The following is a 25,315-nucleotide window of genomic DNA, read 5'->3' on the forward strand; positions in this document are numbered from 1 at the left end:
CCCCCAACCCAACATGCTCTCTCCCCATGCACCATCTCACCCTCCCCTCCCTTTCTGCCAGGTCCAGTAGCACATCTTCTCCCTTCCTTTTACCTCCCCCCTGTCCAGCAGTACCCCTTCTCCCTTCCCTCCCTCTGTGTACTTGTAGACCAGGGCCCCCTCCCCTAAAGGCCTGTCCCTCCCCACGAAGGCCTACATGTTCCCCCCTTCTTTGCAGGTCCTCAGGCTTCCTCCCGGGTCTCCCGCAGCCTGCAGAGAGGATCATCGGTGCTCTAGCGATCCTTGCAGGCTGCTGTTGTCCTCAGAAGCACATTCCCTCTGACACGATCCTGCCCCTGACGTCAGAGGAGGGGCGGGACTGCGTCAGAGGGAATGTGCTTCTGAGGATGACGGCAGCCTGCAAGGATCACTAGAGCACCGGCAATCCTCTCTACAGGCTGCGTTAAGAGTAGGAGGCCAGGGGGAAGCTGGAGAATGCAGCAAAGAGTGCCTAAGCATGGAACAAGGTAAAACCAGGATTTCTGCAGTTCTTCCCGACTGACCCTCTCCTCTCGCCCCCTATAGCAGGAGTGGAAGCGGCAGGCCAGCAAGAGGCAGCGCTGCCGCTCCTGCTTTAGGAAGGCATGGGGAGGAGGGACGGTTACCGAATCAGCCAGGCCAATTTTTTTTTTTAATCAAATCAATTCGCCCAAAGTGAATTTGTGAATTGATTCGAATCGGAAATTGGGCAGCACTAAGTAGTAGTAGTACTATTTTCTTTGTTGCAATCTGCAGTTAGAAGGACATAAACAATTTATCTGGATTGGTCTGGCAAGCCTAAAAGTAAAAAAATTAATGGATAAGTTTAAATGTTACCTTTACCACATTTACTATATGAGAAAAAGTCAATATCTAGAGTTATTTAGCCTCCAGATCCAAAAATAAATAGGGATGCCTTGCACTCCTCTTGAATAACCCTAGATTTCCTGTTTAGAGAAATTGGTGTTTTACATTTTATTAGTATAGAAGGATTTTAGGACAGATGCTTGCTTTCTTTTCATTTCCTACAGATGACATTTTATTAATGCATGTCTCTTAGTTGCTGATAATTTGACAATAAGTTTCTTTACAGGAACAGGGAGGCCCGTTTAGAGCTAGAGAACTGGGGATTGCACCTTCAAACACAAGTTTCCCTTACTGGCCGAGTTATTCCATCAGAAAAAATCTTAATGCTGGACCAGATCGTAAGTGTACACAATCTAGATTCCTTTTCAGACTGTTGCAAATGGTATGTTGTTTCTCATTTAGAAGAGAAATCAGTGCCTGGAAAAGTTAAACATCTGAATAAATCTGTTTTGGTAGCTTAACTTTGGAAAACTTTATTTTGTCATCTTTTTAGTAATAACAAAATTTAAAAATACACGGTCAAGTCACATTATTATGACCACCGCCTACTTCTGATGTCAGGAACACATAGTCAGTGAATTAATGCACATGTTGCACACAAACTTCGTGAGTATGTAAGGTGGGATGTCAGTAAGTTGACAATATAACAACCGTGGTTGTCATGGGGAAAAAGTGTGATTTATCAAACATTGAAAAAGGCATAATCATTGGTTATTGGTCCAAGGGCAGCAGCATTCGGAAACAGCGGAGTTTGTGAACTGTTCACTGGCTGCTGTGGTTAAAGTGTACCATGAGTGGACAAATGAAACCTTTTATACGACCCAACATGGTAAGTGTGGGGCAGCACAAGCCATTGATGCGAGAGGTGAACACTGGCTGTGCAGGTTGGTGTGGGCTGATCGGCATCTACCATGAATTAACTCACCTTGCAAATGAACCTGGGGGCTTCCAGATATGTGGCCAAAACAACTGTGCAGTGAACCTTGTTGCAAATGGGGTTTTGAAGCAGATGACTGGTGCCTGCACCCATGCTCACAAGAGTTCATCGCAAAAAAACCAGCTGAGGTTTTCACAGGAATACAGACATTGGTCTTGCACTGAATGCCTTTTCCAATAAGTCACGTTTTGAGCTCTATCAAATGAATGGATGTTGGCGTGTCAGGCATGAAACCTCCGAGAATAAACACCCAGCAATCATTATTGGACATACATAAGCTAGTGGCGACAGTGTTATGGCCTGGGGAATGTTTTCTTGGTATGGTCAGTTTTCTACTATTTGGAAAAATCCGTGTGGAGTTCCTCAGGGCTCCCCACTTTCACCTACATCATTCAATGTGTATTTGTCTTCTTTGGGTCTTCATTTGAGTAGTTGGGCATAAGACTGTTCAACTACGCTGATGATATTACTATCATTATTCCTTGTAGCACAGCTTTGTCCCATATTACTCATATGATTGAGTCTGTACTGAAATTGATGGTTTCATGGATGGAATTTAAGCTTAAACTGCACAAAATTTCCCATGAACCATCAATTGGTATAAACTCAACTCTATATACAATTCACCCAACGATTAAAATATTGGAAGTTGTTCTTGATCAGCATCTGACCATGAAAAATCAGATAAACACTGTGGTACAAAAGGGCTATTACACTTTATGGAAGTTGCATACCATAAGACTGTATTTTGAGTTTTCCGCATTTAAACTTCTGGTTCAATCATTGTTGTTGAGTCTTCTTGATTACTGCAACATTGTCTATCTGACAAGTACTAAGAAAGATGTGGCCAGACTTAGACTGATTCAGAATACGGCGGTCAGATTGATCTATGGCCTGAAGAAGTATGACCACGTGACACTGTTCTACCGCGATTTGCATTGGCTCCCAATGGAGGCTCAAATTTTGTTTAAATTGGGTTGTCTTTGCTCCACTCTCTATGGCCAACAGATTTCTTATGGCATCTTATAAGTATAGTAGAAGATCACATGCCCTGTTCATTTTTCCATCTGTTCAGGGTTGTAAAAGCAAGAAATTTCTTGATCATACACTAACATTTCAGGCAGCTTCCTATGATAAAGAATTTTGACTGTTGCATACAGTTTGTTCTTATAAACATTTCACAACCCAGTTGAAAACTTATCTCTTCTCAAAATACCCGGCCAAGTAGTTCTATTGTGTTTCTCTTGTTACTTTTTTAAAATATAATCTTTTGTAAACCGCATTGAACTTACAGTTACGTGGTTTAGAAGCACAATTTTATGTTATGTTATGGTCTGGGTCCCATGATACCACTGGAAGCTGATATGGGTATCTCTCCATTTTTGTCGATCAAGTACACCCATGTTCATGGTTTTCCTTATGGCAGATGAGATCTTTCAACAGGACAATGTGAAATGTCATACCACCAGGATTGTTTGCAAGTGGTTCGCAGAGCATGACCAAGACTTCCAGCTTCCGAATTCCCCAGACCTTAACCCAATCAAGCACATTTGGGACCACCTCGATCGACATGTTCAACAACTGGATCCACCACCACGCACACATCAGCAGCTGTCAGACACACTGTAGTCTGCATGGCTCCAGATACGTCTAGCAACTATCCAACATCTTACTGAGTTACCCCCACAGCATCTGGCTGCTGTCTGTGCTGCCAGGAGCGGTTATTCTGGATATTTGCAGATGGATCATAATAATGTGACTCGACTGTGTAGTAATTAATATTTAATTATAAGGATTATTCCTTGATGGGAGCTGTTTGATGAGGCCTAAAACTAAGTCAGTACTGTGTTATTAAGTTGGGAATAACTTTTATTAGGCTTTTGCTTCATCACAAGATATGTTTGCCATGTTTAACCAAGACTCCAGTCCCAAATATCAGCGTCTTTTCCAATGTTGTCATTCTAATTTCCATAAGGTCTATGCCTGGCCAGTCCAGAATGAATGGGTATGTCCATCTGCCAAGGGATGGACACAGAGAAAAAAATAGTCCTAAGAGCTTTGCCCTTTAAGGGTATCATGCAGCCTGGGATGTTCAGTATTTTTCTCTTGGTCAATGTACAGCAAAAGGAAAGTGGGAAAAGAACTGTACATATTAACCTTGAGATATGATAAAGTTTATTAGATACAGTCAATTATTACAATATCAAATAACCAAACTCTATTGTGGTTTCTTTAAGACCTGACACGGTCTGTGTTTCGGCTCCAAAGAGGAAGCCTGCCTTGGGTATGGATGGTCATCTAAAATGACATATATGCATGTATTGCATATAAAACGAAAGACTCTCAATAAAAAAACATGAAAATATGTAACAAAACTAATTTAAAAATGAACAACATGAACAGCATAAAAAGATTAACTTATTGAATAAAAAAGCAACCCAAAAATGTAAAACAACAGCACATGGTTCTACAGGTCATGAGTGTAAAATTAACATATAAACAAACATTTAAAAATATACATGAATATAAAATGAGCACTGTTTATAAAAGAAATTAAAAATACCATGAAATATATAGGCCTGAGCAATAATGTATAACATATTATATAACAGGTATAACAATGCATTTTACATAGATATTTAAAACAAAAATAGTATGCAAAAACTGCATGAATAAGCATGAATCTTAAATAAAATAAAATAAATAAATACAATACACAATAAACAAACCTTGACTAAAACAAAACAAAACAAAAATAAAGGCAGCAATGCTGAAATAAAAAGAAACAATTCATGACATACCCATTAGATGGCGTAAAAGCACTTTAACATCGGAGAAAAGTATGACTGGAAAAACAACAAATGGTTATGAGAATATTTATCAAAGATACACGATCGCTGTTAAAAGTGATTTTAATAAAAAGATGTGGTCAAAGTAAATGTAATTTCATTAACACGAAAAAAGAAAGGTGAATGGAATGTGTAAATGACACGTGTGGTTGTTCCCATGAAAGCCCAGTAAATGTTCAACTTTTTAATAAATATAAATGAAGGTTCAATTAAAACACTATTACACCACTATGAAACCAAAAAGGCAGAGATATAAAACGGCAAATGAAAAAAAACTATGAGACCAAAAAAAGGGTGTGAAGCTAGCAAATCGGTGGAACTTGGAAAATAATAAATACCTAAATCTCACGTTGTGAGAAACTCCCAGGAAAGCTTTGAATGAAAACTGTATTGGTAAACAATGTATTTGTAAAAGGCATGGACAGCTAGTAAGTATTAGAGGGAAGATCAACAAGTGTATCGAAATTTAGATTTATAAAGGAAACTGGTGAAACATACCACTCGAATGCTGCGTGGCTTTAACAGCAGAAACTGTGCAAAGGTGAATAAAGATGCTGCCTGTCAAGGGGGTATATTCTATCTTCTCTTCTGGAGGAGTCCAAGGAAATAATTACCAGAGACAAATTATAGTTAAAACATCAAAGCCTTGTGAGTTCTTGGCATTCTACTAACTGGTAGAATACAAATCCCAAATCTCTCCAAATTACAAGTGACTGGTCATTTTATTGGGTTTACAATATCACTTAAGGAAATAATTAAACATACGTACATCTTCTAATTGAATTACAATTGCTTCATTAAGGTCCGATGATAAATCGCATGCTCCAGCAATGTGAGCACCATATTTAGCCAGAGAAGCAATATGATATAGATGGAAATCAGGGAGATTCAAACAGCCATTAGCTTTAGAAGCTTTCAGTTTAATTAGGGCTATTCGAGGTTTTCTGTTCCAAATAAAATCAGAGTTTTTATTGATCCAATGAAAGAGTGACGTCTTGCATTGAGAGGGAAGCATAGATAGGGTGTATGTGATTTGAGGGGCCAGGGTCATTTTTATTGATGCAATTCTGCTCCACCATGATAAAGAGGGGACCATTTGGTTGTAGTCTGAGTTATTAATCATTTTATTTTGGACATATTCAGCTCCATGACATGGGAAGGGTCTTTGTGAATCAGAATGCCTAAATACTTAATGGCTTCGTTAGACCATTTAAATGGAAAGTGAGACAATTTGGAAAGGGTTATAAAATCATTTAAAGGAAAAATTTCAGATTTTTCCCAATTAACAAGATATTCCAAAAGCAAGGACTATTCAGTGACTATGGTGATAAGAGCCAGTAGCGATTGTAGGGGGTCTCGGATGAAAAGGAGTGCATCATCGGTGTAAGCCACAAGCTTTATTTGTCTTGAGTTAGAAATGATGCCTTTAATTTTAAGTACATTGGCGGATTGCAGCTAGGAGAGGTTCAAGGGCTAAGTTGAATAATAAAGGTGAAAGGGGACAGCCTTGTCGGGTGCCTCTATAAAGAGAGAATTTATTTGAGAGGGAATTATTAATAAGGATCCGTGAGATAGGTCACCAATAGAGTATTTTGATCCAGTTAGTGAAATAAGCACCAAAATTGTACCATTGTAGAACTCATAGTAGGAAAGGCCATTCAACACAATCAAATACTTTTTCAGCATCAATGGCCAATCCCACTACGGGTTCCGAGACAGATTTGACATGAACATTAATATGGTGGAAAAGTCGTAACCTTTGTGACGGTTTTTGATTGTATTAGAGAAGAAATTATTAAGCCATGATCTTGTAATCTAAATTCAGAAGAGATATAGGCCTAAAGTTTTTAATGAGGGTGGGGTCTCTGTCGGGTTTTGGAAAGACTATGATAGTGGCTTCGGAAAATTTAAATTGTTTTTCAGGGGCTTGATGTATGAAATTATAATAATTGAGAAGGTGAGGGGCTAAGAGGTCATGGAATTTTTTAAAGATTTTGTTAGTGAACCCATCAGGTCCAGGTGCTTTGTTTTTGGCTAATGAAGAAATTGTGGATATAATTTCTGATAGAGAAATGGGGGAATCTAGATCTGATTTAGTAGAATCGTTTAGCTGAGGGTGGTCAATTTTATCTAGAAATGAGTCAAGGTCCGAGTCAGGCGATGAAAATTCCGATTGATATAGATTGGTGTAGAAATGTTCAAATTGAGATGAAATTGCATCTTTGGTGGTGACAATTCGTCCCGAAGTGTTTTGGATAGAAGAAATATGGAGTTTTTTTGTTTTGGCCTTGAGGTACTTGGCTAGAGGTTTACCCATGATGTTATCACCCATATAATAACCAGAGGTATGTATAAAAAGGTCCTGTCTGGCTTTATAGGAAAGAATGGAATTATATTCGTATTTGAGTTTTAGAATCTGTTGGTAGGAGGAAGGATTATGAGTATGATCAGACATGTGTTTAGATTCTAATTGTTTAATGGATTGTTCCAGATCTTTTTCTTTTTGCATAGTAAGCTTTTTCTTCCAAGAGGAGAGTTTGATCAACTCTCCCCTTAGAGAGGCCTTATATGCTTCCCATAAGATGGAGGGGCAAATCTCGGGATCTTTAGAATTAAGTGCAAAGAATTCAACAGTGAAGAGTTTATTTTTTCTATAATTTCTTCATCCAGGAGGAGATGGTTGTTTAGTCTCCAAGAGGGAGTTCAAGAGGATGTAGGATAAATAGTGAGATGCAAAGAGATAGATGCATGATCTGTGAGAGTGATCGGATGAATGGTAACATCAGTCAATTTTTGAGTTAGCGAAGGAGAAAGAAGGAAATAATCTATTCTCGAGTAGGTATTGTGCGGTGAGGAGAAATGTGACTATTCCCTGCCCTTCGGGTTTAGTAGTCTCCAGGGGTCAACTAAAGAGAAGTTATCTATGAGATTGTGTAATTATGAAAAGGATTTGGATTTGGAGGGTTTGCAAGAAGATGATCTATCTAAAAAAAGATCTTGAGTTTGATTGAACATAAGAATTGCCGCTGCTGGGTCAGACCAGTGGTCCATCATGCCCAGCAGTCCACTCACGCAGAGGCCCTTAGGTCAAAGACCCGTGCCCTAACTGAGACTAGCCTTACCTGCGTACGTTCTGGTTCAGCAGGAACTTGTCTAACTTTGTCTTGAATCCCTGGAGGGTGTTTTCCCCTATAACAGATTCCGGAAAAGCGTTCCAGTTTTCTACCACTTTCTGGGTGAAGAAGAACTTCCTTACGTTTGTACGGAATCTATCCCCTTTTAACTTTAGAGTGTGCCCTCTCCTTCTCTCTACCTTGGAGAAGGTGAACAACCTTTATTTATCTACTAAGTCTATTCCCTTCATTATCTTGAATGTTTCAATCATGTCCCCTCTTCAGAACTTAATAAAAAGAAAGATACATTTCTATTGGGAAAATTGTTTATCAATATCAGAATTAGTCTCTCAAGCGTTAAAACTTTATGTGGAAGCACTAATTAGGAACAGTTATCACATATGTAAAAGGGACATACATACTTAGATTTAAGGTGTCTGAGATATTTGTAACAATTATAATATCCTTTCCTAACCCTCCCCAAATGCCACTCTTTATGATCAAGTACAGAAAAAGTATTGTAACAAAAACTGAACAGTTGATATTTCTGAACAAGGCCATATCATGAGACATTCATTTCCTAAGTATTTTTTTTTTTTTGTGGTAGCCATATGCACTGAAGTCACCTCCAATGATTAGTGAACAAGAGCCAAATTCAAAAAGAATAGTTTGAAGCGCCCTAAAAAATTCTGGGTGGTCTAACACTGGAGCTTAAATGTTTAATAAGTCATATTCAACTGAGTGCAACACAACATGAACTAAGCACCATCTTCCCTCTGCATCTGTTTTGTGGGATAAAATGGTAATGGGCAAATTATTATTAAAAAGAATAGAAACACCATTTTTTTTGCGGTGGGTTGCAGGGGAAAACAGATGTGATGAGAACCCCTTAATTGCAAGTTTAGATGCATCAGCAGAAGGAAGATGTGTTTCCTGAAGGAAGATGACATCTGGATGCTGTGACAATCCTGCATCCCAGAGTCTTGTCACAAAAAAATATGGAAGGAATTACAAACCCTGATGCAGAAGGGCTGACCAAGTCAGAGGCCGGGGGTGTAGATCAGCTGACTATTCTATGGACAGTGAAGAAATGGAAGTAGAACAGAAAAGTTGTGACTTCCCTGATACTGTCCTGAAGCCAGGCAGTAAAGGTTTACCTTGCTGTTTTCCAGGTGCTGTTAAGCAGAAAGCAGCACAGCAGGGTGCCTGGAGAGAAATGATTCAAGCCAAGGGAAGGAAACTCTCCCCCCTGCAGCTAAAGGGGAGTGGTTTCTTCCCACAGCTTAAATAGAGGCTCTGTAATGAGCTTAGGGGAGCAGGAAGGAACCAGCAGAGCCCTTGGGACAGGAGCAGTGCAGGAGCATGAATTCCAGCATGAGGCTGAACTAACCTGGGAGCAGCCAGAGCTACTTACAGAAGGGGACTGGGACATGAAGGAGGAACAGGTTGGGAACTCTCCTTTGCAATACTGTGTGCCTGAGCCTATGAGAATTGATGAAGGCTGTGCTCCGTGTGTGACTCATGCTGAGCCAATGGAGATGGCATAAGGGCTGTGCAGTTAAAGAGGGAAAGGTTGCTGCTCCTATCTGTTTCTCTACTGTTCCACTGCTCACACAGAAAAGGTATTCCTAAAGTTATATGCATAAAACTCACCAGCATTGTCTTGATGTTAGGACCAAATAAGACACCAGAGCTTATATGTTCTGGGGATATACCAACCTGCACATAGCTGAGTCAAATGCTGGCAGAACGACAGCCTGTGTTTGCCCTAGTTTCAGGTTACAAGCCTCCGTGCAGGTTTGCAAGTGCTAATTGATCTCCATAGCAACTAGTGAGAGGCTACGAGTGCTGCCTGCCTTTAGAGGCTTAACCCAAACGCTGGTGAAAGGACTGTTCATGAATGTTGGGGAATTACAGTCCCCGTTTATCCAGCTCAATAATACTAGCTGTACTTCAGTGAAACTGAAAGAACTTTTGATTGACAGTAGTTGCGCTTTTTAGTTAAGAGACTCTGGTGAAGAGGACTGTTTATACTATGATTTATTTTGATGACGTCCAGAGCATGCCGGATTATGTTTGAGTTAAAGAAATGCCTGTTTTTGTATAAAGTTTATGCCACCGGAGAAACCGGGCTTGTTTGTTGTTGCTGAGGCCGTTGGCCTAATATAAGTTACAGTTGAAGCCTTTCAGACTGCTGGCGTTTCTGTACCAGAACACACAACGTTTAACCCAGGCAATAAACTAGAGGTATCCCAGGTGAAAGGTCGCCCTACTCAAAAGGGGCTCACGCCAAGTTTCAAGTCCGATGTTACTGCCTGGCTACTTAAATCCGCTCGGCCAAAGCCTAGGCAATGACAATGCTTAACAGTGAGGTAATGAGCTATATTCTTCTGTTTGATTTAGCCCATTGACATTATAAGAAATTATATGTAAATCAGCCATTATCAAAAATACAAGGTATTACACAGAAATAAGCACACAAATAAGCACTGATGGATAATATGCAGTGTATATTGTGGTATGCAGCCTATGCCTGCTAGGTGTGTCCCTAGTGCAGAGCCCTGTTTAAAGGCCAACCCTTTCCCCAGTGATACAGATAAACCTTTTTTTGATTCTCCTGATGCTATTTCTCCCTTGCTCTCTAGAGGGAGTCAGAGAGCACGAGTGCAGAGCGCCCATCCCCCTCTCAGGCCCAGGGTTGCTGATAGGAAATACTTCCCACCTGAGGGTTGGGGGTGGGGCTGCAAACTAGTTGCCCAGAGAGGAAAGCTCCTGGGAAGTCAGTTAAAAGGAGGAGAGGCACAGGACAAGCAGGAGAGCTCAGGGCTGGGAGATACCACTTGAATGTAAGGAGCTGATGGAAGCCGGAGAAGAATCTGCTTTCAAGGAGAATGAAGAATCCCAAGCCATGGAAATTGACCTAGATTCTTCTGCAGCTTCAATGAGTGAAATTATTCCAATGGAAGTGGGCTTCCTGGAAGGCAAGCCGCTCGAGGAATAAATGTGAGTAGCTGTGACCTTATTATATGAAGGACTTCCATGGTTATGCATTGCCCTGTGGGAGCTTTAGTAACCAAGAGCTCCAGAAGATTTGAAAGACTTTTGTGAAAGTTTTTTTTGTGTGTTTCTCTTACATGAGAAAGGACTATTACCAGCCCAGGTAGTGGGGGGTTCGCCTCACATATTTTGTGGTGGGATAGTGGGCCTGTTTGGCAGTATATCACCACGTGAAGTGCACTACCTGCCCAGTATTCTAGCAGCTGGGTAAGTCACAGCCGTAGCTCTGACTAGTGCTGTGGTAGTCAATGCAAAGACTGTTTGTATTTTGAATATTTTGGTTTTCATTGCTGGGAAATGAGTAGGGACTGAAACCAATAGCCTGACTCTTAGAAAAAGACTTGAACTGGGACATTTCCACTTTTTGGACAGTTTGCTGTTTTGTGGGGGTTTTTTTTCTTTTTACTGTTTTGGGACTATTGGCTAATCGCAGAAATATCCTGACAAGGTTTATGTTTAATTCCAGTGCAAGAATAAACCCTGATATTTATTTAAGTAACTACCCTTACCTGGTGTGGCAGTGTTTTTCTTCCGCTATTATTTTCCTTGTGCAGCTCACTGCGGCTCACAAGAGCACAACTCCCGTGTCCCAGCCGCTCAGGGCCCATTGCCTGAGCTGGTTGGTGACAATATATAGTAATAGACCACTCCTGCTTAGAAAAGTTGAAAGGAAAAAAACAGAATAAAGAGAGAGATAACCCAAGAAAGTTAGCACAATGCATGGCTGTGAACAAAGCCCTGCTAATGTGCATGTAAACAAAACAGTATGCAGGTGTTCCTGTAGAAACAAGTGAGAGGTGCAGAGAGCAAAATGGACCACTCCACACCTAAATAACAAAGTGATTTATATGGCAATTTAGGCCATTTAGAAACACGGGAGGAAAATATAACAGCAACCAGCGTGATTTAGTTCATTGCATTTTCAAAGATTCTAAGAAGGATTTAAGATCTTCAGGATCCGAGTATGAAGTGGTATGGTTATTGTAGGTTACCTTCATTCTGGCTGGATACATAAAGCCATATTTTGCGCCAATATCCTTCGGCTCTTGACGATGTGAAAGAAACTTTACGTTTGAGCACAGTAGATTTAGCGAGAACATAAGCATTGCCTCCGCTGGGTCAGACCTGAGGTTCATCGTGCCCAGCAGTTTGCTCACGTGGCGGCCCAACTGGTCCAGGACCTGTGCAGTAATCTTCTATCTATACCCCTCTATCCCCTTTTCCAGCAGGAAATTGTCCAATCCTTTCTTAAACTCCAGTACCGTACTCTGCCCTATTACGTCCTCTGGAAGCGCATTCCAGGTGTCCACCACACTTTGGGTAAAGAAGAACTTCCTAGCATTCATTTTGAATCTGTCCCCTTTCAACTTTTCCGAATGCCCTCTTGTTCTTTTATTTTTTTGAAAGTTTGAAGAATCTGTCCCTCTCTACTCTCTCTATGTCCTTCATGATCTTGTAAGTCTCTATCATATCCCTTCTAAGTCTCCTCTTCTCCAGGGAAAAGAGATCCAGTTTCTCCAATCTCTCAGCGTATGAAAGGCTTTCCATCCCTTTTATCAGATGTGTCGCTCTCCTCTGAACCCTCTCGAGTAACGCCATATCCTTCTTAAGGTACGACGACCAATATTGGACGCAGTATTCCAGATGCGGATGCACCATCGCCCGATACAACGGCAGGATAACTTCTTTCATTATGGTTGTAATACCCTTCTTGATTATACCTAGCATTCTATTCGCTCTCTTTGCGGCCGCTGCACACTGTGTCATCGGCTTTATTGTCATGTCCACCATTACCCCCAAGTCCCTTTCCTGGGTACTCTTATTCAATAACATCCCTCCCATCGTATAGTTGTACCTCGGGTTTCTGCTTCCCACATGTAATACTTTACATTTCTCAATGTTGAACTTCATCTGCCCTCTCGTTGCCCATTCCCCTAGTTTGTTCAAGTCCCTTTGCAATTCTTTGCAGTCTTCTTTAGTCCGAGCTCCACTAAATAGTTTGGTGTCGTCCGCAAATTTTATTATCTCACACTTCATCCCTGTTTCTAGATCATTTATGAATATATTAAATAGCAGCGGCCCGAGCACCGAGCCCTGCGGAACACCACTTGTGACCCTCCTCCAGTCCAAGTAGTGGCCCTTCACTCCTCCCCTTTGTTTCCTACCCGCCAACCAGTTTCTGATCCATCTATGTACATCTCCTTCCACCCCATGGTTCTTCAGTTTCCAGAGTAGACATTCATGAGGCACCTTGTCAAAGGCTTTTTGGAAATCTAGGTATATGATGTCTAAGGGGTCTCCTCTGTCCATCCGTTTGTTAATTTCCTTCGAAGAAGTGCAATAAGTTAGTTAGGCATGATCTCCCCTTGCAGAAACCATGTTGGCTGGTTATCAGAAGTTCGTTTCTTTCAAAATGTTCATCGATGTTTTCTTTTATCAGTGCTTCCGCCATTTTCCACGGAACCGAGGTCAGACTCACCAGTCCGTAGTTTCCCGGGTCACCTCTTGATCACTTTTTAAAGATGGGTGTAACGTTGGCTATCTTCCAATCCTCCAGGATCATGCCTGTTTTCAGGGATAGATTGCAAATTTGCTGCAGTAGTTCTGCTATCTCCACCTTTAATTCTTTCAGAACCCTTGGATGGATTCTGTCCAGACCCGGGGATTTGTCAGTTTTTAGTTTTTCTATCTGCCTACATACATCTTCAAGGCTCACTTCCATATATGTTAATTTTTCTGCTTGACTTCCGTTGAAGAATTGCTCAGGTTCCGGTATGTTGGTTGTGTCTTCGTTTGTAAATACAGACGAAAAAAAACATGTTAAGTCTTTCCGCGACTTCTTTCTCCTCCTTCACCACTCCCTTCCTGTCTCTGTCGTCCAGTGGTCCCACCTCCTCCCTAGCCGGCTGCTTCCCTTTAACATATCTAAAGAACGGTTTGAAATTTCGTGCTTCCCTGGCTAGCCTCTCTTCATACTCTCTTTTGGCTTTTCGAACCACACGGTGACATTCTTTTTGATACTTCCTGTGCTCTTTCCAGTTCCCCTCAGTTTTGTCCTTTTTCCATTTCCTGAATGAATTTTTCTTATTGCCTATTGCTTCCTTCACTATTTTAGTTATCCACGCCGGGTCTTTTGTTCGACTCTTTTTGCACCCCTTTCTGAACCTGGGGATATACAGATTTTGTGCCTCGCTCACCGTGTCATTGAAAAAAGACCAGGCATGTTATACAATTTGCCATTTTTTAGAAGTGTTCCTAAGTTTCTTCCTTACCATTTCCCTCATTGCTTCTTAGTTTCCTTTCCTGAAGTTAAAGATTGTCGCTATGGTTCTCTTTCCTTTCGGTATTCCTACCTCAACCTTGAACTTGATCATATTATGATCGCTGTTTCCCAATGGTCCCACTACTTCCACTTCCTTTGCAGGTCCCATTAACCCATTTAGGATTAGATCCAGAGTGGCATTTCCTCTCGTTGGTTCTCTAACAAGCTGCTCCATGAAGCAATCTTGTGTAGCCTCCAGGAATTCTGTCTCCCTAGTGCATCTTGAGCTTCCAAGACTCCAGTCTATCCCGGGGCAGTTGAAGTCTCCCATAATAACCGTGTTACCACTTTTGCATTCTCGCTTCATCTCGGCTTCCATTTCTTCATCGATATCTCTGGTTTGCCCAGGTGGATGATAGGCCCATCTTTATTTCAGGCCCTTTCCTTCCCGGTATTTTAACTCATAGCAATTCCAGCTTGTTGGTCGTCTCTGCTGTGTCCATTCTTGTCGATTGCATGCTTTCCTTTATGTATAGGGCTATTCCACCTCCTTTCTGTCCTGACCTATCCTGGCGATAGAGCTTGTACTCTGGCAGTGCTGTATCTCATTTGCTTTCCTCATTCCACCATGTTTCAGAGATTCCAATGATGTCCTGTGAATTGGCCATGGCTTCTAATTCCCCCATTTTGTTTCTTAGGCTCCTTGCATTAGTATATATGCAATTTAGATCCTGGTATTTTGTTGTCTTCATTTCCTTTCCCTGTGCTTCGGTCTTTAGTTTCTTCTCTTCTAATCTAATCTAATCTAAACCTTAGGTTTGTATACCGCATCATCTCTACATTCGTAAAGCTCGACACGGTTAACAAGAGTTAGGGTAGAAAGGAACTTCAGTGGAGGGAATAGGCAAAACAAAGAGAAAATTTAGAGGACTAGAATAACCAGAGAGGGAGGAGGAGTTACATTTTTGAGAATAACCAGGTTTTCAGATGTTTACGGAAGAGTTGGAGGGAGCTCAGATTCTTAAGAGGGGAGGTAAGGTTGTTCCAGAGCTGAGTGATTCTGAAAGGGAGGGAAGAACCTAGTTTTCCTACAAGTGAAACGCCTTTTAGAGAGGGAAAGGAAAGTTTCAGTTTTTGAGTGGATCTGGCAGAATTGGGGTTAGAGGAGTTCCAAGAAAGAGGAATGAAGGGAGGGAGGATACCGTGTAGGATCTTGAAAGTGAGGCAGGCACATTTGAAGTGGACTCTGGAGATAATCGGAAGCCAGTGGAGCTTGGATATAAGCGGTGAGACGTGGTCGAATTTGCTTTTTGCGAAGATAAGCTTAGCAGCGGTATTCTGAATCCGCTGGAGTCTTTGAAGGTTTTTCTTTGTTAAGCTAAGGTAGATAGAGTTGCAGTAGTCCAGTCTAGAAAGGATGGTGGATTGGACAAGGACGGCAAAGTGTTTTTGATGGAAACAGGATCTCACTTTTCTCAGCATGTGAAGGCTGAAGAAACATTTTTTTTACTAGGGAGTTGAGGTGGTCGTCGAAGGAAAGTGTAGAGTCAATGATGACTCCCAGAACTTTACTAGAATATTCAAGATGCAGAGTGGGACCAGAGGACAGTGGGATGGAGGTGGGCAGTTGGTCCAATTTTGGGCTGAGCTCTTTTGGGCGCTCTTTGAGCGCATCGATGCGGTGTCTGGCATCAACAAATTGAGCATTAAGAGATTCAGTCTCCACCGCAATAATTTCATCTCCTCGACTTGCTCCTGCATATGTTTGACGGAGCACATCTCCTTAATTAGGATGTCGAGTTGCGAGTCCTCGTGTTTCGACGCCATTTTTTCTGATGAACACGAATCCGTTTTGGGTCTCTTACCGCTGGGTTGGGTAGTCGATGTCGAGTCTCCCTTATTATTTTTATGAGGGGACATGAAGAGAGATGAATCTAAACAAGGTAGATAGTCAGGAGGTAAAGATTCAGCTTGAATACGCCACAATAATCTGTAATTGGGTTTTAGTGTGGAGGAGCTTCTACTCCATGTGTCTGCTCTCTGTGCCTATCAGGCTCCGCCCCCACAGAGCCTTTTCTAAAATAAAGTGCATGTGTATTTTCTGGCATGTTCAGTGGGGACACCCATTTTATAAATATACATGTTAAAAAATGAACAGTAAGGGAGGAAGTGACGTCATCGTGGCTAATGGCAGCCTAGAGTAATAGCTCCGCGGACCCCGGTGCTGTTTTTTGCTACTTCTGCGTGAACTCGAGTGCCTGCACTTTCCTCTTCCCTCTGCTTGTTGGTGGTATCAGCGTGCAGAGTTTTGATGGCGACGCGGAAAAAACAAACTGATATAAAGGCTTTTTCGTCGCCACTTTCGACTAAAGCTGTTTCCAAGATGGCGCTCAATTCGGCTGCGGCTGCTGTGGGCTCTCCTCCTGACACCGTGATGCCGACTTTTCAACAGGAGATGCGCGGCTGGTTCCAGGAATTGAAGACAGAACTCTCAGCGGTTCGGGCTGATATTCATAGCGTCATCGCTGACCTGAAACGTGAGGTGGGGGAGATTGGGAACCGTGTGGGGGAAGCGGAGGTTGCAGTGGAGGCTCATAGTGCTGAGTTGACCCAGCTGCGGGGCAGGATTGTCACGCTGGAGGAACGAGCTGATGTAAGCACTCTAAAGCTGGAAGACCTGGAGAATCGTTCCAGGCGTAGCAACCTTCGCTTTCGGGGTGTGCCTGACACTGTATCCGACTCTCGCTGCATGGAAGTGATTGATCTTATTTGCATTCAAGCACTCGAGACTGCTGGCTTACCTGTGGAGGTGGGGAAACCTTTGCTTGATCGGGCTCATCGTATTCCTGGACCTCGTGATGCCAACCGCCCCCGTGATGTTGTGGCTTGTTTTCATCGCTATGTGGATAAAGAGCATGTGCTGCGGGCGGTGCGGTGTTCTGGAGGAGCTGTTAAATGGGAGGACACTGACATAGATGTATATCCTGATGTGGCTCCAGCGACTTTGGCCCGCCGTCGCACGTATCGAGATTGTACCCGAATATTACAGGAGCGCAATGTTCGGTATCGCTGGCTCTACCCTATAGGGCTGGCCTTTTACTCATGCAGGCAAGACCTATTCTGCGATAACGGTGGCCGATGTTCAATCTCGCTTGGTGGAGGCGGGGATGATGTCGGCCTCGGAGATGGCTCCGCTTCCACAGAGGTCTCCTGCTACCAAATCTGTGCGAGGGCTAGGCTGGCAGAGAGTGGCTAGGTCGGCTGCTGCTCGTCGTCCTTTGAAAGCAGCTTCGTCTTCATCTCATTGAACTCTTGCATATGTGGGACTTGTTCCTGAGGTCTTGTGATGTGTATGTTTATTTTTGCAGTGTGATTTTTTTCTGCAGGGGTTGTTTTATGGGTTTGTAATGGGGGTCCTTTTTGGAGCTGTTCTTCTACACTTCCTGTACCGTGGTTTCCAGGTGCTTTGGTAGCTGGACCATGTGGGGTGTTGGGGTGGTGGGATGGGTTATGGCCGAGTGCTATTGAGTGTGGATGTTTGGGAGTGTGTTTGTGTACTGTTTTCTTTAGGGGTGCGATTGAGTGGGTTGGATGTTTGGGTGTTCTGGAATGTGGTAAGGGTCTGGCGTTGCTGTGCTCTTCTTTTTACTGTATGAATGGATAAGCTTACTTTGTTGTCTTATAATGTTCATGGTTTGAATACTCCACAAAAACGACGCCTGTTGTTTAAGGAATTGAGTCGCCTGAATATTGCTGTTGGATTTATTCAGGAGACCCATTTTCAGTCCCATTATGAGAAATTGCTTACCCATAAAAGTTATCCTCATGTTTTTCTTTCCTCTAATAAGATCCGGAAAAAAACTCAGGGGGTGGATATTTTAATTCATAAACATATTCAGGTAGTATTGAGAGAGGTTGTGCGGGATGTTGAGGGACGCTACATTCTGGTCAAAGCTGAGTTGGATGGCCACTTATATAGCTTATTGAATATTGGTTGGTCAGGGGGCTTTCTTTACTTTGTTAGAACGTGTGCTTTGGATCATGCTGAGGGTACTCTCCTCATGGGAGGGGACTTTAATCTTACCTGCTATCCTCCGGAGGATAATTCTAATTCTTCCATCCGTTATGCTAGAGGTGATAGACGGGCTCTTTTGCGCTTTCTTCGTCGGCAGGATTTGATAGATGTGTGGCGCTATTTACACCCAGGTGATCGGGATTATACTTTCTATTCGTCAAAGCATGATTCGTATACCAGGATTGATATGTGGATGCTGCCTCGTGTTGTTCTTCCGCGAGTCTTAGACTCCCGTATTGAACCACGTGTGTGGTCTGATCATGCTCCCCTGACCTTGGAGTTACAGGTTGACTTGGATAGGGGTGTTTGTCGTCTGTGGCGTTTGAATGATTTTTTGTTGAAAGATCCCACTACTTTATCTCTGTTGGAGACTGATGTTAAAGAGTTTTTTGTTTTTAATGATGTGGCTGGCATTAGTGTAGCTGTGCTATGGGAAAGTTTTAAAGCCACTCTTCATGGTTGTTGTATCTCGAGAGGGTCGTATCGCAATCACTGTCGGGTTGCTCGCAGGTTGGAGTTAATAACCCGTCTCCGGCGATTGGAGAATGCTCATAAAAAAGTCCCGTCGGTGGCTGGTGGTGTGGCACTGGCGGCGTGTCGCAGGGATTTACAGGAGCTTGATCTGGAGGGAATGGCTTAGGCCCTACAACGGCGGAAACAACGGTTTTTTGAATGGGGTGGTAGGGCGGGCCGCTTGCTAGCTACACAGCTTAGGCAAACGCAGGCGCAGCATTCCATCACGCAGGTTCGTAATGCGTCGGGACAGCTTTGCTCAGATGATGCGGCTATTCATCAGGCGTTTTTGTCTTTTTATCAGCTTTTGTACACTCCGGAGTCTGAAGCAACGGAGGGGGAGATTGATACTTTTCTTTCTGGTGTAACTTTGCCTCGTTTGGTGGAGGTTGATGCGGACTGGCTTTCTTCCCCTATTCAGCCCGCTGAGGTGGTGGCAGCTATTCGTCATTTAGCCACTTTAAAGGCTCCGGGTGTTGATGGTTTCTCGCCTTTATTTTATAAGAAAATGGAGACCTATATTGTTGACCCTCTTACACGGTTGTTTAATTCTTTTTTGGAAGAGGAGTGTTTGCCATACTTGTTCCGGCAGGCAGCGGTCTCTCTTCTTCTTAAACCTGGTAGGGATCCCCTCCTTTGTGGGTCTTACCATCCTATTTCGTTGTTAGGAGTTGATTATAAGTTGTTTACCCGTATTTTGGCAGTCCGTTTGCAACGTTTTTTGCCTTCCCTAGTTCATGGTGATCAATGTGGCTTTATTTCGGGGAGGCATCCTGGTGACAACATTAGAAAGGTGTTAGATCTTATTGGAGTGGCCCATCAGTATTCTGTTCCATCTGTTTTATTATCAGTAGACGCTGAAAAAGCCTTTGATAGGGTTTATTGGCCATTTATGCTAGCGGTTTTGAAGCGGATGGGCATTTCGGGGGCTTTTTTACATTGGGTGACTTTATTGTATACTGACCCGGAGGCTTGCTTAAGGGTTAATGGGAGATATACCACCTCTTTTTCGATTTGTCAAGGTACCAGACAGGGCTGCCCCTTGTCACCACTGATTTTTGCGTTGGTTTTGGAACCTTTACCAGCCGTTATTCGCACACGTGTGGATATTCAGGGGATTGTGGTGGGTGGTGAACATAAGATCTCATTGTATGCTGATGACATTTTGTTTACATTGACTCGCCCGCTTCAGTCTTAGACCGTGGTGCTTCGTGTTTTGGACCTCTTCGGTAAGGTGGCCGGCTTTAAAGTTAACATCGACAAATCTGAATTGCTTAATATTTCGCTTCCGGACTCATTGGTAGCTGACTTGCGTGCCACTTTTTCATTCCGATGGGCGGCTAAGTCTATTCGGTACCTTGGTGTTCGTATATCTCGATAGCTCTCTGATCTTTTTGAATTGAATTACCCTCCGTTGTTGCGGACTGTTTTTGCGGATCTGGATCGCTGGGAAGGTTTATGGTTATCTTGGATGGGTAGGATTAGTGCTTTGCGTATGAATGTGTTGCCTCGTTTTTTATATTTGTTTTCCTGCCTGCCTCTCTCAATTCCTAAACAGTTCTTACTTAGGCTTCAACGGCGGGCCTTTGCTTATATTTGGACACATAAACCGCCTAGGGTGCGGAGGGAACGTATGTATTGGGACAGGTTACATGGGGGAATGGGTGTTCCTGATTTTTTCACTTATTATTATGCGTCCCAATTGCAGGTGTTATTCCATTGGGCTTATCCCTCTCAACGCTGGGTATCTTTAGAACAGACCCTGCAGCCGACTTATCCATTAGCAGCCCTGCCTTGGCTACCTTTTGAGATCCTTCGGGATTTGCAGAACGGGGCTTCCTATGGGATGGTGTGTACTCTGCAGGCTTGGTGCCAGGTCCGACGGACTTGGTTTCCGCGTCAGCGTTATTTTTATGCCACTCCCATTAGATTTGCCCCTGGTTTTTTGCCTGCCAGAGATACTGGGATTTTTCGACGCTGGGAATTGGAGGGTCTCCGGGTGCTGGGTCAATTAGTATTGGGTGGAGACTTGATCCCCTTTGCTGCATTACAGTCTTTATATGACCTACCGGCGACGGATTTTTTCGCTTATGCTCAGCTTCGGGACTTTCTGAAAAAGAGGGTAATTCCTGAATGGGAAGGGGCGGATTCTGCCTTTCTTCAAGTCTTTAGGATGGGATCTGGGGTGGGCCTTATTTCCCGTTTGTATAGGGCTCTTTTATACACCAGGCCTCAGGCTCGCACATATGAACATCGGTGGGAAACCTTGTTGGGTAAGACCTTTGATTTTCAGCAATGGGACCGCCTTTATGGTACTTTACTTAGGGTTTCTTTAGCATCCCCTTTAGTTGAGCAGGGTTATAAGATGTTATTTCAGTGGTACCTTACGCCTGACAAGTTGTACCGTTTCTATCATTGTGGAGATGGGCGCTGCTGGCGTAACTGTGGAGGTCTAGGCACTTTTGGGCATGTCTGGTGGGATTGTATTAAGATTGTATCTTTTTGGAGGATGGTTCAGCAACTGGTGATTGATGTATTGCACATACCCATATTATTGCGCATGGAAGTGTTTTTACTTAATTATCCTTTGGGGAGCCTGGATAGTGATCAGACCCATTTTGTGGCCCTGGTTGCTACGGCGGCTAGACTCTGCGTGGCCACTTATTGGAAACGTACTTATTTGCCTACTCGTTCTGATCTTTTGCATAAGGTAGATCAAATTTATTTGATGTCCAAGTTGACTGCTTTGAACAATGACACCTGTGGTGCGTTTCATCGTATTTGGCATAGGTATGGCTCCTGGAGGGGCCTTTTTTGAATCTTGCATATGTTTTGTTTTTTATCTGATTTTTTTATTCCTCTTTTGTTTTTGTATTATGCTCTGTCACTCGGTTGGGGGAGGGGGTGTGTGTTTTTGTGGGAGAGTGTTTTTTGTGGGAGATTGTTGATTTGCTGTTGGCATTCTGCCTGTGTATTGTTTTTCATTTTGTTGAATAAAATAAAGTTTAAAACTGAAAAAAAAAAAAAAAAAAGAACAGTACAAGTCCAGCATCTTCCATATGGCGGTATCGGCACTTAAATTTGGAACTTCCACATGTAGCTGTCTCATTTTACAAATCTGCAATGGCAAATGCCACCAATTATGTATGGTGGCTACAATTTTGACAAGCTGCAGAGATCCACAGCCAATACAAATATGGAAACATAGAAAACATGTAAAAATTACAGTGTCTCTTCTCATTAAAAAGTACTCTTAGGGCTTTTCCTATACTTCTGAATGAAGAAGAAAATTCTGGTATTTATATATAGAGAGAAATGCATCCAGGTGGATTCTCCCTCTGCATGTAATGTCCTCATTTGTTTTATGATTGCTTTCAGTGCTTGATCTTCTTTCTTGTTGATTCAGTTGCTCAATGATTTTTTATTTTATTTATCTTCTAGTGTCAGCCAGTGACAGCTGCAGACTGGTCACGTGAGATCCGTAATTCCAAGATACTTGAAGCACAGCCATTGCAGAGGTGGCTCATGGTATGCAGCAATAGAAATGAAGAGACAGCTGAGAAGCTGCTACACTGCCTGCAAAGAGTTGGATTTGGAATGGGATTCAGGATTGAACGACCAAAAGTGTAAGAGTGAATCCATATTTGGCATTATAATAGGCAAACACAGTGAACTGAATAGTATTTGTTAATAGTAACTGACAAAAAGACCTGGGTATTAATTGATAATAAATTGAGAATGAATATGCAGAGCTAAGCAGGACCAGGAAGTGACTTAATAGGGAGAGCCAAAGCTGGTGTGGGCAGAAGGCTGGAGATGCTGCTTGCGCTGGTAAGGAGTTAAAGAGGTATAAGGGGAGGAGGAGAAGTGCTGGTGCCCCCACCAAGACAGCGCCCAAGGCGTTCTGCCCTCCCCAACCCCTTTACTACACCACTGGTCATGCATATGGGCTGCAAAAACCAAAGGAAGTGGTAAAGTGCTTCTGCACATGAAAGAGAGGCGGGATCTGGAGATGATTGTACCTGATGACTCTAAAGTGTCCAATAGAAGAAAAGATGATGAAAAAACCAGAAAGATGCTTGGGTGCATAGGCAGGGAAATGGCCAGCAGAAAAAAAGAGGTGATAGTGCTTCTGTATAAATCTCTAAGACCTCATTTGGAGTATTGTGTGCAATCTGAAAATCGCACATTCAGAAGGCTCTAAGTAGGATAGAGTTGGTCCAGAGAGCAGCTAATAAAATGGTCAGTGATCTTTGTCATAAAGCATATGAGGAAAGATTTAAAGATCAAAATATAGTATATACTATGGGACTCATAATAATAATTTAAAAAGTTCAAAAAGTGGCTTAAGTCGGTATTTGGACAATCAAAAAGACAGATCGTTCAAGTACCAATAATCAAAGCTAGTTTTAGACGTATCTAAAACCAACTTAGGCCTTTACCCTGCTTCTGAACGCCTAGAGTGAAAAGAGGCATTTTTGGAGGAGGGAAAAATGTGGGAGGAGGCCAACCTAAATTTAGTCGTACTGCAAATATAACCAAAAGTTTAACGAGATTGCCTAGTCGGAACTTATACTTTTTGACTTAGACCAAGTCAAAACAGATATAAGTTCCGAATAGGGGCCACTGAGCAGCCCAGACAACCTGTCCACCCCCCACCGCAACAATCGCGGCAGGAGAGATGCCTAATCTCTCCTGCCGACACCCATCCCCCAAACTGCCGCGAACCGGCAGGAGAGATGCCCAATCTCTCCTTACGGAAAGAACTCCCATCCCTTCTTGAAGCCCTAACAGCTGACGGGCTGAAGGGATCCCAAGCCCTCCTGCCTGAAACCACTAAATCCCCCCCCACACACACACCTGAAGCCCTAACAGCTGACTGGCAGAAGGGATCTCAAGCCCTCCTGCCAAAAAGGCACCCCCCCACTCTCTGAATACCGGCAGGAGGGATTCCAAGCCCTCCTGCCGAAGGCACACCCCATTCCACCCACCCCGAATACCAGCAGGAGGAGGCCCAAACCCTCCTGCCAGAAGACCAACCCCCCCCCCCTGGATCCCCACAAACCCCAAACGCACTCCCCTCCCCATGGTCCTCAGAGTTTGTGTTTGGTGCAATGAAGACGGTGGTGCAAGGAATCTCCCCTAGCATGTACCCTTACCAGAAGAGGACACACAGCTGGACCAGGAGGTTCACTCTGCCATGGACTGGGAGGATGGAAAGTTCAAGTTCATGTCACTATTGTCCCAGGATGCAGTTTCCCTGGCAGAGTCTGGTTATTTGCATGAAAACAGTGGTCAAGAAGCAGTAGTAGCCCTGGAAGTTCCTCCAGCACCCTTATTACAGTACTCAATAATGAGTGGCTCAGTTGCTCCGACCGCGTTCCTTCCCTCACATCCGGATAGCACAAAGCTGGCTACAGACCACTGGGAGTCACCAGAAGGATCCCAGTGAATGGCTAAGCTTTACTCAATGGCTCCGGATTTCGAGGAATTGTTTAGTCAAAGGTGGATTCACTGGTGGTGCAGGTCATCAAATGAACCTCCGTACCTAGTGAAGGTGGTGTGAGGATACTTAGGACCGTAAAATGGACATTTTTCTCAAGTGGCAATTTGAAGCTTTGACCCTAGAGATTAAGGCAGCAGCTACAGTTTTCCTTTGTGGCACATGCTTGCCATACCCATCTGTCTTGAGTCCCAGCCCCAAATGCTCCTATCTGAGGAGCTCTGTATGATATCATCAGAGTTATGAGCAAGGTATCAGCCTATGCTATCTCTGCCCAGCGGATGCTCTGGATCAGATAGTGGGCAGGAGATTCAACCTCTAAAGCCACTCTGAGCAGGCTTCCCTTTCAAGGGCAGATGTTATTTGACAAGGGTCTGGATGATCTGATGGCCAGCATTACGGACTGTTGCCCTAAGGCCTTGCCAGACAGCAGACCCTGGACAACTTAGGGTGTGGGATGTGGGAATTTTCGAGGCCAAGCAATGTAGAAGACTTTTCAAGGATCACAGCCAAGGATCAGTGGGAATAGGAGACAGCAAGCCTTTAGCTTTCATCCCTCCCCAACCTCCAAAAAGCACAATGACGCCAGGACAGGGGCCAACCCTCCCCATATAGGGGGCAGGCTGTTGGCCTTTTGGTCAGTCTGGATTCAGGCGCAGACCGTTGGGTCCTAGAAGTTGTTTGAGAAGGTTACAAAATTGAGTTTTGTGCCCCCGTTCCTGATCTCTATGTAGATTCTCTAGCCAGCCAGAAAGAGCCCTCATAGTCCGAGCAGTAGTACAAAGGCTACTGGATCTTTGTGCCATAGAGCCAGTTCCAAACAAAGAATCTGACTCGAGCAGATACTTCATATTCTTCATTGTAGCAAAGAAAGATGACTGGAGGGCAATTCTGGACCTCAAGTTGGTTAGTGCTGTCACCTTTAAGAAGAGCCAGCTAGAGCAGACCCATCGCCTTGAATACTTGGAGTTTTGTTTGACACTGCCTTTGGGCCAGGTCTTTCTTTCAGATCCACACAAACTGTAACGGAGCCGGTACCTGTGCCTTCAGTGATGCCGGTCTCCGCTCACCTGAACGCCACCTCGACGTGCTTCCTTTAGGTAGGAAGTCCTGCTGGAACA

General features: G+C 43.3%; 1 protein-coding gene across 3 annotated transcripts in view; it reads left to right on the forward strand.

Moving 5' to 3' along the window:
• Positions 1 to 25,315, forward strand: part of PIWIL4 (piwi like RNA-mediated gene silencing 4) — a 211,334-nt gene that overhangs the window by 109,322 nt on the left and 76,697 nt on the right. For all 3 annotated transcript variants that reach the window (XM_033947501.1, XM_033947500.1, XM_033947502.1), the window contains exons 12-13: positions 1,112 to 1,223; positions 22,133 to 22,317. In XM_033947501.1, the coding sequence (XP_033803392.1) occupies positions 1,112 to 1,223; positions 22,133 to 22,317 (297 nt within the window). The remainder of the gene's footprint in view (positions 1 to 1,111; positions 1,224 to 22,132; positions 22,318 to 25,315) is intronic.

The sequence above is a fragment of the Geotrypetes seraphini genome, chromosome 6 (genome assembly GCF_902459505.1).
Source record: "Geotrypetes seraphini chromosome 6, aGeoSer1.1, whole genome shotgun sequence".
NCBI lineage: Eukaryota > Metazoa > Chordata > Amphibia > Gymnophiona > Dermophiidae > Geotrypetes > Geotrypetes seraphini.